This window comes from Oncorhynchus kisutch, linkage group LG14 (genome assembly GCF_002021735.2).
Source record: "Oncorhynchus kisutch isolate 150728-3 linkage group LG14, Okis_V2, whole genome shotgun sequence".
In the NCBI taxonomy this organism is placed as follows: domain Eukaryota; kingdom Metazoa; phylum Chordata; class Actinopteri; order Salmoniformes; family Salmonidae; genus Oncorhynchus; species Oncorhynchus kisutch.
In genome coordinates, this window is record NC_034187.2 from 68156233 (window position 1) to 68172161 (window position 15929).

The following is a 15929-nucleotide window of genomic DNA, read 5'->3' on the forward strand; positions in this document are numbered from 1 at the left end:
AGGAAGGGAGAAAGGAGAGGCAAAGATGGAAAAGGAATGGAAAAGAGAGGGGAGTGTAAATAAAAACAGCAGTAGAAATCATATCTGTAGTTTTCCTTTCAGACAGGTTTCAGGTCATTTCATTTAATATTTCAACATCAACTCTGTGGTCTTGAACTAGGTCAGAAAAAGTATTATTGAGAATGACTGACTGAATCTCTACGTAAACGTTCATCGCTCAATAACGCTGCCATGGTCCCATGGCCCTGTTGTAGTCAGACGTGAGATGAGACCATGGCTGATTCCCAAATAGCACCCTCTTCCCTATGTAGGGCACAGCAAGGGCTTTGGACAAAAGTAGTGCACTATATAGAGAATAGGGTGCCACTTGGGACGCAACCCATGGTTCTTCTCGGTTTCCCAGCGCTGAGCAGCACCAGCATCACTCAGGGAAACCCCATTCTGTCCGAGTGCTGCTGCCTCCCTCCTGCTCCTGGTCTTGGCAGACAGGGCCCTCAGCTGAATGGTATCCAGCGGCTCTTTGGGCCCAGTTAAAACAGTTGGGACCATCTGTCAGTGAGACAGACCATTTAACCTGGCCCGGGGCTGAACCTCGATCCCCCTGCTAAGCACTAAGCTAACCCGATGCGGATCTCTCTTCACAAACACTCTATTAGCATCTAATACATAAAGGTCAAATGCAAGATGGCTGTCTTGTCTTGGTCAATGATTATAGAGAGAGATAATGTAGCAGAGAGGAAAATAAAACTGTTTGACAGTATATATAAACCGTAGATCAATAGCTTTTTTTAACAAACAAATAGGATTTCTAACTTGAAAGGCTGACAGTATAAGGAAGACAGAGTATTCTACTATAGGGACATGTGGTATAGGACAGTTTAGAGTAGTTGTGCTGTTAAGTCTAAGACCAGATTCTGGGCTCTGATCTGTAACAACACCTTGACGCCGGCCTGGATCTGGTGGTGGTCTGGGTCGTTGTTGCGGTCTTCTTCTTCTTCAGCACGATCTCTTTGGAAAGAGCATTCTTCTCTTTTTCGTTCTCCCTCTCCTTGTCTTTCTTCTCTTTCTTTTTCTTATCCAACTTTGAGAAACAGAGAGAAAGGGGTGACCAGTTAGTGCTAATGACATGGTGGTTGGGAGACCGGAGGAGGATAGAATACATGTAACTACACATCAGTGTGTGTGTGAGGATGTAAGCTAACCGGCGTTGAGCTCCGTCGGCGTTGGCGCTGTGTGATGTCAGGCGTGCTGGCGGACACTCCTCCCCTCCAGCGCTCGGAGGTGTTCCGGTGAGGGTGGTGGTGGGAGCAGGCGTCCAGGGGGCTGGCGGAGGCTGAACGGGAGCAGTGGTGAGAGTCTGAGTACAACACAGAGATGAAGAGAAACAGGCTGGATGGACTAGGTCAGGTCAAGACTCCTCTTACAGTTATGATAATGATAGGCCACTTAGGCCAGCTACTGAGAACGTAATGGTGGCAGATACAACCATTCAGGGTGGCTGTCTGGCAATATTAGGTTCTGCAGGATTTAACCACTCATGTTTGTGGCTGAGGTGAGTTTACTTCCTATGGCTGAAATAAGGCATGAAATCATGATACTGTAACTAATGGGAGTATGGTGCATATCATACATGCTGTATGTTTTTCTCTGAAAGAGAAGGAAAACACTAGAATACCCAAGCTTCAACCCTGTAATTGTAAGTTAGCAACAAACAAAAGGAGTGAAGGTACATTTCTTGTCATGTTAAGTTCTATAATAAAAGTAGAGTAAAGGGTCCTAGAGAGGGGTGACTCACGGAGGTCCCGGGAGTCGCTGGGGTTGAGCAGGGTCACAGCGCTGCGGCTGCGGGCCAAAAAGGACAGGGTGGGAGTCATGAGCCTCTCCACGATGCGGCTCTCCCACGGGCTCAGACGCAGACTGCGAGCTGGGAGACACAAGAGGGTGCTGTTAGTACCTGGGTGCTCTTACCCCCCCCCCACACACACACACACTGCAGACTCCCCTAAACCAGACACTGCACCACCACCAGGTTCAGCCACCGTTCCCCAGTCACTCACTGACGACACTGCAGCACAGCTTTTCATCCCCCAACACAAACAGGCCTCTGTCTGACCACACTCTCTCTAACTGTACCAACCTCACTCTGACCACACAGAGACAGTCACAGACGTCTCTCCAGTCGTACATTATGATGTGGAGAAATCTGGAGGTGTTTCACCTAGTTACATGTCATTAATACAGCTTTACCAATCACACATATTAACAAACCGACTCAACCTCTTCATTTTGAAAATGTTACTTCTTTCTAGATGACTTACCATTACAAAACACACCACCCAAAAGCCATGGCTATCTAGTAGGCCATGCAAAGGCAGGTTAAAGTTTCTGATCAATTCAGCATTATAAACTGGGTGGTTCGAGACCTGAATGCTGATTGCCTGACAGCCATGGTATATCAGACCACATAGCACTGGTATGGCAAAACATTTATTTTTACTGCTCTAATTACGTTGGTAACCAGTTTATAATAGCAATAAGGCACCTCGGGGGTTTGTGATATATGGCCAATATACCACGGCTTTGCGTCGCCTTAGCCGTGGTATATACCACACCCCCCTGGGCCTTATTGCTTAATTATAGCCTACACTACCCGGATGCTACGAGTAAGGCTCACTCTTATAATGTCATTAGGTCAGTATCATATGTTTGTCTGTCATATGATGTTAAGTGTTACATTAGTGTCATAAGATGAAGACTGATCCATATGAAGTTCAACAACAGGAGGATGTGTTTGATGCATTGTGATGGGCTGCTACACAGACATTGGTTGGCACCTCATTCCCTATATAGTGCATTCGTTTTGACCAGGGCCCATAGGGCTTTGGACAAAAATTGTGCACTACATGGGGAATAGGGTCGCATTTGGAATGCAGAATTCTGACAAACACTCAAGAACAATCATAACTGGAACAAATGTAATATCAGAGCAAATGTGTTTTGAACATTGCGAGAGTCTGAAATCATTTGTCCCTAAAACTACACCAATATCAGAAATTAAGAACATTTCAAACACAGCATATAAGGCAAAAAAACACAGAACTGGCGTTGTAGTGAAATAACCAGACTGGTGGATTTGTTAGAGGCCTCTATGAGAGTTCTGTGTAGAGGAGGATTCGGAGGAGAAATGACAAAACCTTTTGAAGATGAGTTGAAATAGGGACACTGTGCAATGCAGCATTGCGTAATACTGTAACATACATAATACAGTACCTCCCGTTCCTCTCAAACTGGGGTAACGAGTCTGACCCTCCCCCTGAGTCTACTGGTGTCTCGTAAACTTCTTTCTAAGTAATTGGCAATTATCTGACTACAGAGTTTCAGCATCTTCAATGGGCCATTCATAGTATCTCACAATATAATATTTACATGGGCTTCTCAAGTTCAACTCCATCACAAGGACAATTTGACAGTGGAATGTCGCAAAATGTCCACAATGAGATGACCAAAACGGTAAAGGCCTAAATACCATTCTGTTAAGAGACTTCCTGTACATTGCTTCGCTGCTGTACATTTTAGCAGACAATATTATCCAAAACGACTTACAGGAGCAATTAGGTTTAAGTGACTTGCTAAAGGGCACATCCACAGATTTTCCCCCTAGTCGGCTCAGGGATTTGAACCAGCAACCTTTCAGATACTGGCCCAACACTCCTAACCGCTACGTTACCTGCCGCATACTGGTTTATTGTGTGGCCCCAGTAGTCTTTAGATCAAGTCGGCTATGCTAATGAGCCTCCCAAATGGCACCCTATCCCCTATTTGTATTTTTTTATTTAACTAGGTAAGTCAGTTAAGAACAAATTCTTATTTACAATGACTGCCTACACAACGCGGGGCCAATTGTGCGCCACCCTATGGGACTCCCAATCACGGCCGGTGCACTACTTTTGACCAGGGCCCATAGGGTGCCATTTGGGATGCGACCTTGATACGGCTCCTTCGGTCAAGTCAGCTATGCTTGTGTAGATCACTGAGCTCTCTCTGCATGCTCTAACTAATCACATACGTACGTACATACATACAGTCACACATACATTCACCCATGTAAGGTAAGCTCACAACAGCAACACATAGAAGCTGATGATAAGCGTGATGTGTAATTTCTGTAGATGCATGTAAAGCACATTTGGGATGTCACCTGTCAGTGAATGGAAAATCCTGAAAAGCATAGACAAATATACTAAGTTGCTAATATATTTGATTGGTTTATATTATCTAATGGACCTGGGGTTACATTGGCTATATTTTTGGACAGATCATTTTCACAAAGTATTTTATGGTTGATAACCCAACTAGGCCCTGGCCTTGTTGCTAAGCAACAGTCAGGAGGATTTTTTTTTTTTTTCTCCTTCAATGCGGCAAGACATTTGCTTGGCTGCTGTTTGATAAAATGTACACCTGGTAGTTGGGATCCTGGGTCTATAAACGCATCTGGCTGTTATTGGCATACTTACTGTATATCCTGAAGCCAGAACATTTGTAACTGCTAAATCGACTGGATTTTATATGGAAGCTTCTGGAAAATATAAGTCTGCTGAGGGAGGACATTCTGTGTTCCTCATGTAAGAATTGACTATTGACGTCTGAATATTGCATTTGAACAACCATTACAGTGGTGTGGTATTGGAGATCAATAAAAGTCGGTTATGAGAGACATGACAACATCTAAAAGAGTGGATGACAATAAAGCTGAATATTAATATTGTAGCAACTTTTAAACATGATGACCTCTCTATCTGAGATCTCCTATCTACATAATGTAATAAGTCAATAAAGAGTTCAGCCATGACTATCTGACCATGCACTTGTACATTTGTGCCACCACTACTGACACCACAGCACCATCACTGACACACCACCACCACTACTGACACCACACCAACACTACTGACATCACACCAACGCTACTGACATCACACAACCACTACTGACAACACCACTGACACCACACAACCACTACTGACATCACACCACCACTACTGACAACACCACTACTGACACCACACAACCACTACTGACATCACACCACCACTACTGACGACACTGCCACTACTGACACCACAATACCACACCACTATCACTGACATCACACCACCATCACTAACACCACACAACCACTACTGACGACACGACCACAACACCACCACTACTGACACCACACCACCACTATTGACACCATAATACCACAACACCACCACTACTGACACCACACCACCACTACAACACCATACCATTGACACCACACCACCACACCACCACCGCTGACACCGCACCACCACCAACACAGCATATCACTATAGCAGAGTGGAGGACAACCAAAGAGTGTGGAAGAGGAGGGTGTTGGGACCGAAGTGACAGAAACATATATACACCATTATAAAAGATTATCACAAAATATGAATGTCAGGGCTGATCAAAAATGCAAAGAGAAGGTAAATCAATCAACAACAACATCAACAAAACCACGATGCACACGAGACTGGGGGTGTGAGGGAGGTGATGTAGTGTTTTAGGGATAGGAAATGACCGGTCACCAAGCAACAGGCAGGCAGGCAGGCAGGCCACCAGCAACAACAGTTAAAAGAAAAACCAAACACTAGATCGGGGTAAGGTAAGGAGATCTGAGAGGGAGGGGGTGGGCAGAGGGGAGGAGGGGGGTTTATATAGAGGCCTGGTGGACATTGACGCAGGTCGGTCGTCCTTACTTCTGTTGGGGGAGTTCCAGAGGGTGGCAGAGGACTTGGACAGCCTGTTGTTAATGACAGGGTCCACCTGTCTTGGCAAGTTGACGGTGGAGGCCGAGCATCTGCCTGCACCGGAGAGAACGCAACAGACAACAACTGTTCACAAAGTTGGCGGGGTGGGGACCCGACGAGGCTGTGCTGGAGTCGTAGGGGAGAGGAGGGTCCGAGATCGCTGAGCTCAGATATATAAGACCCCTCTTCAAATGAAATCCCAAGTTCATGTCAATGTGATACCTAAATGCTATTTATCAAGTTTATTCTGCTGATCTGTTTATTTGTATGTGTATATAGTAACAATTGTTGGTCCACTAATGTTTTTATTACCATCCTCACACAGGTGTGGGCAATTGTAATTATCTGCTAGGCACCTGCACATAATTTTTTTTTTAACTATGGCTTTGGCACATCTCTTGTTGATCTGATGAAGGCAAAACTGCCGAAACACGGTAGCCTGTCCACCCGAAAATAAAAAGGTGAAATAAGGTGACGTCTTTTTTTGTCCCTTAAAAAAATAATAATTGGAGTGCCACCAATTCTCAATGTTCTTGAACTTGGGATTTCATTTGAAGTCATTGTCATATATGGCAGAGCACCCAGCTATTAAACGAGATAGCGCACCTGCTACCCACTCCTCAATACAAGATCCCTCTGTCTGTCTCCCTGGACCATGCAGCTGATAGAGCTAGACCTACAGGAGGACCACTTCACCATTCACTGTTTCATTTTAGGCTGTTGGCTCAGACAGACCTGATTCACTCTATTTACACAGGGCTAACTCTTTGATTCACCTCATTCATTACTAAGCAGTCCACTCGGACAGGACAGATTCAGAGTGCTTTTAATCTGGGGAAGGGGTTAGGGTACTGGAAAAAGGTTGGGGTAAAATTGGGAAAGTTAAATGACTGGGTTTATGAATGGCATCTAAAACCCAGAAACAAATCTTTGTATATAAAAGCAACAAATAAAATGGAAAAATAGATTGTCTTTGTTGCTCAAACCAAAACACATCCACACACACTCATTTTCATTTACACTTCAGAGAGGAGAGAAGGTTCTTGACCTCAAGGTCACAATCAAAGAGATAGCCTTTCACAAGCTTGCGTCATTGTTGGACTGAGCAGCATAGGAGAGAGTTGGCACACTGAACCCTGAGTCGATTCCTTACAGCTCTGATCAACTCAACACCTTGCAGCTCACGCAGAAAGTCGAATGAAACGTATACATGACACCTTTTCCCTTCTATCTCCTATTTCTGGACTCTACTGAACAGTGAGAATCTGGAGTGAGAGAAACGGTACGTTAAGAATACAAATCCAGTCTAATTCATAATGGTACTCAGTGATTCAGTGATAAATGAAGTCAAGTAGAAATAGTGAGCCACTGTTAGGCAAAATAATGTTAGTAAACATGAATTATACTGTAGAATGACTAATCTCGCTATTCTAATGGTACTCAGAACATTACCACCCCAACCAAATTACAGTGCCTAACAATGGCCTAACACCAAAACCTTAGGACACTGTAAATAATTAACATCAGTTAGACTAGAAAGTTAAGTTTCTGTCCTGTACTATGAAGGTACTCTGTACAAGCAATTCATTGAAGTTCTGGGTGGTTCATGTCTATACGGTTCTATGAGGTTCTACGTGGTTCCAGTGCGACTCACTTTGTCTGCGGGAGGTCTGGTTGAGGCCGCCGGCCCAGGACCATCTCTGCTGACGGATCTCAGCCCAGGTCTTTTTGGTTGACTTCTTGATGGCCGCCTCGTAGCGCTCCTGTGGTGGGGACATTGGGAGACAAAAACTGTGACTCTCTCAAGAAGCTACACTTAGCTGAGAACAGTGATATGTAATATTTACAAAATACCAAACCACCATGTATGTGCCAAATCCACCCAAAGCAACCACTTAGAATTGAATATTATTCCTAAAATGATAATTAATTCAAGCTTAGATCATTGGCTGTATGTGTACCCTAGACTAACCAAGATGATAACAAAACTGCACACAACAATTGAGCAAGAGAGAGAGATATTGAACGTGACCCTCCTCCAGGCCTCTACTCCCCACCTTGTTCTTTTCAAGTTTCTGCCTCTGTTTCTCCTCCAGGAGGGCTCTTCGTTTCTCAAGCTTCAGTCTCTGGTCCTCCAGCCTCTTCCTGCGCTCCTCGAGCTGGCTCTCCCTCAGACGCCTCGCCTTCTCCTCCTTCTCCAGCCACTGGGCCTTCTTAGCAGCTATGCAACGGGAGACAACGGGTACAGGTTTAGTTTTATTTGAATATACATGGTTTAGTTTAGTTTTATATACTCATGGTTTAATTGTTTCATTTCAATATACAGTACCAGTCAAAAGTTTGGATATCTACTCATTCAAGGGTTTTTCTTTATTTTTACTATTTTCTACATTATATAAAAATATAAAATATATAAAAACTATGAAATAACACATATGGAATCATGTAGTAACCAAGAAAGTGCTAAACAAATCAAAGTATATTTTATATTTGAGATTCTTCAAAGTAGCCACCCTTTGCCTTGATGATAGCTTTGCACACTTGGCATTCTCTCAACCAGCTTCATGAGGGAGTCCCCTGGAATGCATTTCAATTAACAGGTGTGCCTTGTTAAAATCAGTTGTGTTGTGACAAGGTAGGTGTGGTATACAGAAGATAACCCTATTTGGTAAAAGACCAAGTCCATATTATGGCAAGAACAGCTCAAATAAGCAAAGAGAAACAACAGTCCATCATTACTTTAAGACATGAAGGTTTCAAGTGCAGTCGCAAAAACCATCAAGCGCTATGATGGACCATCACAGGAAAGGAAGACCCAGAGTTGCCTCTGCTGGAGAGGATAAGTTCATTAGATTTACCAGCTTCAACAATTGCAGCCCAAATAAATGCTTCACAGAGTTCAAGTAACAGACACATCTCACTATCAACTGTTCAGAAGAGACTGCGTGAATCAGGCCTTCACTACTAAAGGACACCAATAAGAATAAGAGACTTGTTTGGGCCAAGAAACACAAGCAATGTACATTAGACAGGTGGAAATCTGTCGTTTGGGAGTCCAAATCTGAGATTTTTGGTTCAACCACCGTGTCTTTGTGAGACGCAGAGTAGGTGAACGGATGATCTCCGCATTTGTGGTTTGTGGTTCCCACCGTGAATGAGGTGAAGGAGGTGTTATGGTGTGGTGGTACTTTGCTGGTGACACTTTCAGTGATTTATTTAGAATTCAAGGCACTCTTATCCAGCATGGCTACCACAGCATTCTGCAGTGATATGCCATCCCATCTGGTTTGCGCTTAGTGGGACTATCATTTGTTTTTCAACAGGACAATGACCTAAGACACCTCCAGGCTGTGTAAGGGCTAATTCACCAAGAAGGAGAGTGATGGAGTGCTGCATCAGATGACCTGGCCTCCACAATCACACGACCTCAACCCAATTGAGGTGGTTTGGGATGAGTTGGACCGCAGAGTGAAGAAAAAGCAGCCAACAAGTGCTCAGACGATGTGGGACATCCTTCAAGACTGTTGGAAAAGCGTTCCAGGTGAAGCTGGTTGAGAAAATGCCAAGAGTGTGCAAAGCTGTTATCAAGGCAAAGGGTGGCTACTTTGAAGAATTTAAAACTTGTTTGTTTACTACATGATTCCACATGTGTTAGGTCATAGTTTTGATGTCTTCACTATTATTCTACAATGTAGAAAATAGTAAAAATAAAGAAAAACCCTTGAATGAGTAGGTGTGTCCAAACTTTTGACTGGTACTGTACATGGCAGCTATACAACAAAAAAAACAGAAATAAATAAATGCGGTACAGTTAGCTAATCAAGAAAGTTCAGAAGTCATGGATGGGATCATGTACCATTCAGCGTTGTTGAAGCACTTGGGGATAGTGAGCAGAGGAAACATCAGGGTTACATAGCTAATACCTTAGACCTGTTCTCTGTTTCCAGCCTATTACCTAACTGGGATATAATCTCTCCATCTCTTTCTATTTCTTTCTGCCCTACCTGGTCATAAACAACTCTGAATGACTGAGCAGTACATCATTTGCTGTTTGTTCACTGAGAGGAATTCTGGCCTGGTGATCTGTTAAAGACTTTTAGAGGCACAAAAGTCTCATGGCTTCCTGGAACCAGATTGGAAAAGGAAGAAAAATAGAATGGGAAGATGAAGACATATTGTTGTTTACATCCTGCTAAGAGTTGTAATCTTATTAGAATAATTCTAATAACAGTAAACAAGTAGTTGTAGTAGTAGCATCCTACTGTGTTTTACTAGTGCTTTCTAGCAGATACCGAGTTTCACGCCACAGATTCTGTGGCTCATTCCTGACAGACACGATTAAAATGCAATCATTCGGGCTTTGTTTAAAATCCAAGCATGCTGTGCACCAGCTGTGTCCTCTCAGCTCATTAAGCCTTCTTTGAGGTAGACGCCACATGTGTACTGTGTCTCAGAGTGGAGTCCCTTGCACATGGGCCCACTTCCACACACATGTTGTTTAGCATGGTGGGGGCAAGCTACTTTTGAAGAGTTTTTGGGGGGCTCATAGTTTTTTGGGGCCCACTTCCACTGCACACGTTTTGTTTAGCACTAAAATGGTGGGGTCTGGATACTCTTGAAGAGTTCATTTTTTTCAAGATAATGTCTCCGTGCTGATTGTGAGATGTCTTTGATAACGCATAGCTTTGATAATGAATGCAATCCTCACTCTGAAATATTTAAAACATTAAAACGATTTGGTCAAAATCTGAAATGCAATGAGTGTTTGATGTTCTAAGTTAAGGGCCTGATTTGTATTCTGTTAACATTCCCTAGCCCTTCTCTATAAATAAGTAAAAGGCTAGAATACTCTAGTCCAGGGGTTCTCAAACATTTTCGGTCTGGGGACACCTTTTGTGATAGCAAAATAATCATGGACCACCTCATAATCAGAACACAACTTGCATATAAGGAGATTTACTATGACTTCGGCAGTGCATGCCCGGATGAACCAAGTCTCCGGCCCTGGGAAGGAACATTTTCAAGTCCCACATCTTGGCATCGGAGAGAAAAATCTGCCAGTCCTCAAGCTAATTTCCTGCAATTCTACCCATTTTATCAAGGGGAAGAGAGAGAACTTTGCAGTTTTAAAGGTTAAATTACAGTGCATTTATGTTTTAAAAATATCTATCGTTTTTGGGGAATACAAGAAGTATTGAGTGGAAAAATGTCTAATTGCTGGAGTACTGTGGATACCAATATTCCTGTGAGCCTCCCAGGCCCATGTTGTTCAGGGTTGAGAACATACACTGTAGATTAATAATATGACATAGTGTTTTGTATTACACCCTTTAAACGTATTCCACCAATCCTTTGGCCAAAATGTATCTGTTGTTGTTAGTAATATTCATTCAAAAATATACAAAAATCAGATCTGGCCACAGACCCCTGCTCTAGTCTACACCCACAAAGAAAACACTAGCTTGTTTCTCCATCATGGATCAAAATGTATTATAGTAATTTTCAGTATCTGAGTGGCAGAAATACAATTAGCTAAATATGTTGAGCGCATGCACTTTAACATTGTAAAGCCACAGTAATGGCATTATATACAATGTCCCTTACATAACAACCCTGTGCTTCAAAATATTTTGTAAATGAACTTGTTTTATTGTCACATACACCAGATATGTACAGTGAAATGTGTTGTTTTACAGGGTCACCCATAGTAGTACGGTGCCCCTTGAGCAAATTAGGGTTCAGGGTATTGCACAAGGGCACATCGACAAATTTTTCACCTTGTCAGCTCAGGTATTTGAACCAGCTACCATTTGGTTACTGGCCCACTGCTCTAACCACTAGGCTACCTGCCACCCTGAAGGGATAAGTACAAAAAATAATCACATTTAGCTTTTTTTTGTATGTCATCACCAGTATAGTATATATATGGCCATAAACTTTAGAACATCTAACCATAAAAGCTTGATGCTGTGAGATCTAAACATTACAATATCTGGTCCATAGGAGATTCATATCTTACATCTGGACCAACAGAGGTCAGCCAAAGGTTTGCCATTATCAGTCAAATAATAGGTTCTGTCCGCTGGCTGGCTGGCTGCTGAAACGATTCCTTGGCATGGCGATTATAATGAGACTAATGAAATAAGTAATTACATCTAATCTGTCTGAGAGGCACGTCACGGTCGATTCACGGTAATGACTACACATTTTTCACGCCGCTCCCCAGGGGGATTATGGGACGGCTCAGTGGGATATGCCCGCCAAGTCCTCCTCTGATTGGTTGCTCAGGATTTGGCCTCAGTGCAGAGAAAGAGGGGCTTAGGCCAATGTTGTGGGAGAATAGGGTTGGGGAAAATACTAGTCTACTGCATGTCTCTGAGTTGATAATAAGATCAGAATACAATATCATGAAAAATAGACCCTGAAAACATCTGTAGAGAAAAATCTATATTGGAAAGACATTACTAAATGAATGCAAAGTATACATGCAAAAAATGATGGGGGATTTGAACAAATATGGTGAAGGAAAAATATCTGCAAAATGAGAACTTGAAAGAAAAAACATCATGATGGGGTCATATAACTGAACTATCTAATCGTTTTGACCTTCAGAGAAAAACAAGACATTCTAACGTTCCCAGTGAAAAACGAGGACAACAAACAGAAGACAAAACAACTGATTCATGGAGGAGGTAGAAAAAGGAAAGAACTGTTGAGAAGCATACAGAGGGAAATAAAAAAAAACATTGCATCACCATCACAAGGTGGAGATGTGGAGAATAATAGCATGACTGTTGCTGCTAACAAGTGATGTTACCAGTGCTGTTCTTATTGCCTTACCTTGCAGCTGAGTTTGCTGTTCTGAAGCAGCAATACGAGAGGGAAGACAACAGCTAGTGTCAACAAGCATCAATCATGCAAAAGCAGAACCCATGGCAGAGTATTTCAAATGTAAGACAGGAGATCAGTGAAGGGTTGCGTAATTCAACATATTGAAGGCTACAGTGTCTAATGGGTTAATAATCCCTACATTCTGTATCACTGTCTAGAGTCAGAAATGTAGCCTGCATCCCAAATCATACCCTATTCCCTTTATAGTGCACTACCTTTAATCAGGGCCCATAAGACTATGTAGGGAATAGGGTGCCATTTAGGACGCATCCCTAGACAAGACTAGATACGTCTCTTTGCCCTCCACAATAGGCAAACCCAACATGTCACATAGGATACAATGATATCATTTCTCTATAGCATATTTTCCTTTAGGGCTTACCAATGTATTTGGCCCTCTCCTCCCTCCGCTCCTTGGCCTGCTTCTGTCGTTGCTCTGTGCTCAACCCATCTAGGCAGAGAAAGATACACTAAGCATACCAAACATTAAGAACACCTTCCTAATATTGAGTTGAACCCCCCCACCCCACCTCAGAACAGCCTCAATTCGTTGGGGGGTGAACTCTACAAGGTGTTGAAAACGTTCCACAGGGATGCTGGCACATGTTGACTCAAACACTTCCTACAGTTGTGTCAAGTTGGCTGGATGTCCTTTGGATGGTGGACCATTCTTGATACACATGGGAAACTGTTGAGCATGAAACACTCAGCAGTGTTGCAGTTGACACAAAAGCCTGTCACCTAATACCATACCCTGTTCAAAGGCACTTACATGTTTTGTCTTGCTCATTCACCCTCTGAATGGTACACATACACAATTCATGTCTCAATTGTCTCAATGTTTAAAAATCCTTCTTTAACCTGCCTTCCCTTTATCTACACCGATCGAAGTGGATTTAACAAGTGACATCAATAAGGGATCATAGCTTTCACCTGGGGTCACCTGGTCAGTCAATTTCAAGGAAAGAGCAAGTGTTCCTAATGATTTGTATACACATTGTACATTTATTTTGACCTAAAATATCAACGCACTACAGAGTCCCAGTGCACAGAACAGCTGATCGCACCTGTAATGTAGAGTACAATAGCAGAGCAGAGGTCATGTACTTGAAACAATTATTGTTTAAATTCTAAACTACAGTGTGTATTCATATATTCAAGATGAAGGTCTACGTGTGCGTTCCAAATGGCACCCTATTGCCTATATGGTGCATTACTTTTGACCAGAGCCCTATTGACCATGGTGGAAAGCAGTGCACTACATAGGGAATAGGCTGTAATTTGGAACGCAGCCTACATCTCCCACTGCGATGGTATAATGTTATTCACTCTACAGCTTAACAGTTTGTGAACCCGAATGGAACTCATGTGATCATATATTTTGCACCTTTTCCTGTCAGCAGCAATTATCAATGTTAACTCTGACCCACTTTGATAAACGCAAACAGCATCAGAGGAAGGATTTTTGGTATGCATTTTAAATCCTGTTTCAGCCTAGGCACAGATGTACTGTATTTTGGTGGCCGTGGCTGTGGACCGGACTCTGTTTTGATAAGCTGTATGTATTGGAAACGGGGCCTTAGGGTAATGCCAATCTCTTTCTGTGGAGCTCAAACTTCATGCTATGTAATATGTATGCCCCGGCCGTAACTATAGCAACCGCTCTTTCCTCCCACCACCATCAAAGGGTGAATTTCTGTACTGGAGTCTTATAAGGCTGGAGTCTGAAGAGACAGGCTGGAGAGTGTTCAGGAAAACTCCCTGAGCCTGAGGTCCTCCTGTCCCAACACAGGGCCTCAGTACTCCCCCCTCCTCCTCAAACACCACCTCCTTATTCCTGCATACCGTACCATCCACAACAAATGATTTGGGGTTCAGCCATTGCCATCTGTCTGATTGGGTGTGTAATGACTAAAGATCAATTCGATCACCAGAAGCATTGGATGGTTCTCCCCTCTGTGGACAGGTAGACCAGCTTCAATAGCTCCCTTACTCTACACATTACACTGTATATCTAACCCCAGGCTATTTCCTTATCCTCCTGGTTCTCTCTCTCTGGTGCTCAGAGGTGAGACGTTGTATACCGTACCTCCTTTTTTAGGCTGGGGGCTGGTACTAGACCCAGGGGTGCCAGGTCTGGCATCTGTCTTGGTGGAGGACTCTGTCTTTGAGGTGTGCTCTGTTTTGGGACAGATCTCTGTGTTTGGGGAGAGGTCTGTTTTGGGACAGATCTCTGTGTTTGGGGAGAGGTCTGTTTTGGGACAGGACTCTGTGTTTGGGGAGAGGTCTGAAATGTCTGAGTCATCTGGTGTCAGTAGGTCCTTGATTATCTCCTTCTCTTCATTCTGGATGGGCCGAGGCTCTGGTGTGGAGGGGAGACCTGGAACACAGGGATAACGTTCATCAATGAACAGAAATAAAACACTATACATAAAGGATAGGTTTGAAGACGAGATTATATATATATATATATATATATATATATAACACTGTTCAAAAATTTGGGGTCACTTAAAAATGTCCTTGTTTTTGAAAGAAAAGCAAAAAAAAATTGTTCATTAAAATAACATAAAATTGATCAGAAATACAGTGTAGACATTGTTAATGTTGTAAATTACTATTGTAGCTGGAAACGGCTGATTTTTTATGGATATCTACATAGGCGTATAGAGGCCCATTATCAGCAACCATCACTCCTGTGTTCCAATGGCACGTTGTGTGAGTTAATCCAAGTTTACCATTTCAAAAAGGCTAATTGATCATTAGAAAACCCTTTTGCAATTATGTTAGCACAGCTGAAAACTGTAGTCCTGATTAAAGAAGCAATAAAACTGGCCTTCTTTAGACTAGTTGAGTATCTGGAGCATCAGCATTTGTGGGTTCAATTACAGGCTCAAAATGGCCAGAAACAAATAACTTTCTTCTGAAACTTGTCAATTATTTTTCTGAGAAATGAAGGCTATTCCATTCGAGAAATTGCCAAGGAACTGAAGATCTCGTACAACACTGTGTACTACTCCCTTCACAGAACAGCGAACACTGTCTCTAACCAGAATAGAAAGAGGAGTGGGAGGCCCCGGTGCACAACTGAGCAAGAGGAAAAGTACATTAGAGTGTCTAGTTTGAGAAACAGATGCCTCACAAGTCCTCAACTGGCAGCTTCATTAAATGGTACCCGCAAAACCCTAGTCTCAACTAGAGGTCGACCGATTGATCGGAATG

The 15929-nt window shown here is 42.9% G+C and overlaps 1 protein-coding gene across 13 annotated transcripts in view; it reads right to left on the reverse strand.

Moving 5' to 3' along the window:
* map7d1b (MAP7 domain containing 1b) overlaps positions 1–15929 on the reverse strand; it is a 46824-nt gene that overhangs the window by 8302 nt on the left and 22593 nt on the right. For 5 of the 13 annotated variants that reach the window (XM_031788819.1, XM_031788821.1, XM_031788820.1 and 2 more), the window contains exons 2-10: positions 14797–15087; positions 13090–13158; positions 12657–12677; positions 7874–8037; positions 7471–7579; positions 5766–5870; positions 1796–1924; positions 1203–1357; positions 939–1081 (exon numbers count right to left, since the gene is read on the reverse strand). In XM_031788819.1, the coding sequence (XP_031644679.1) occupies positions 939–1081; positions 1203–1357; positions 1796–1924; positions 5766–5870; positions 7471–7579; positions 7874–8037; positions 12657–12677; positions 13090–13158; positions 14797–15087 (1186 nt within the window). The remainder of the gene's footprint in view (positions 1–938; positions 1082–1202; positions 1358–1795; positions 1925–5765; positions 5871–7470; positions 7580–7873; positions 8038–12656; positions 12678–13089; positions 13159–14796; positions 15088–15929) is intronic. The other 8 variants (XM_031788823.1, XM_031788822.1, XM_020500153.2 and 5 more) reach the window with 4 other exon arrangements.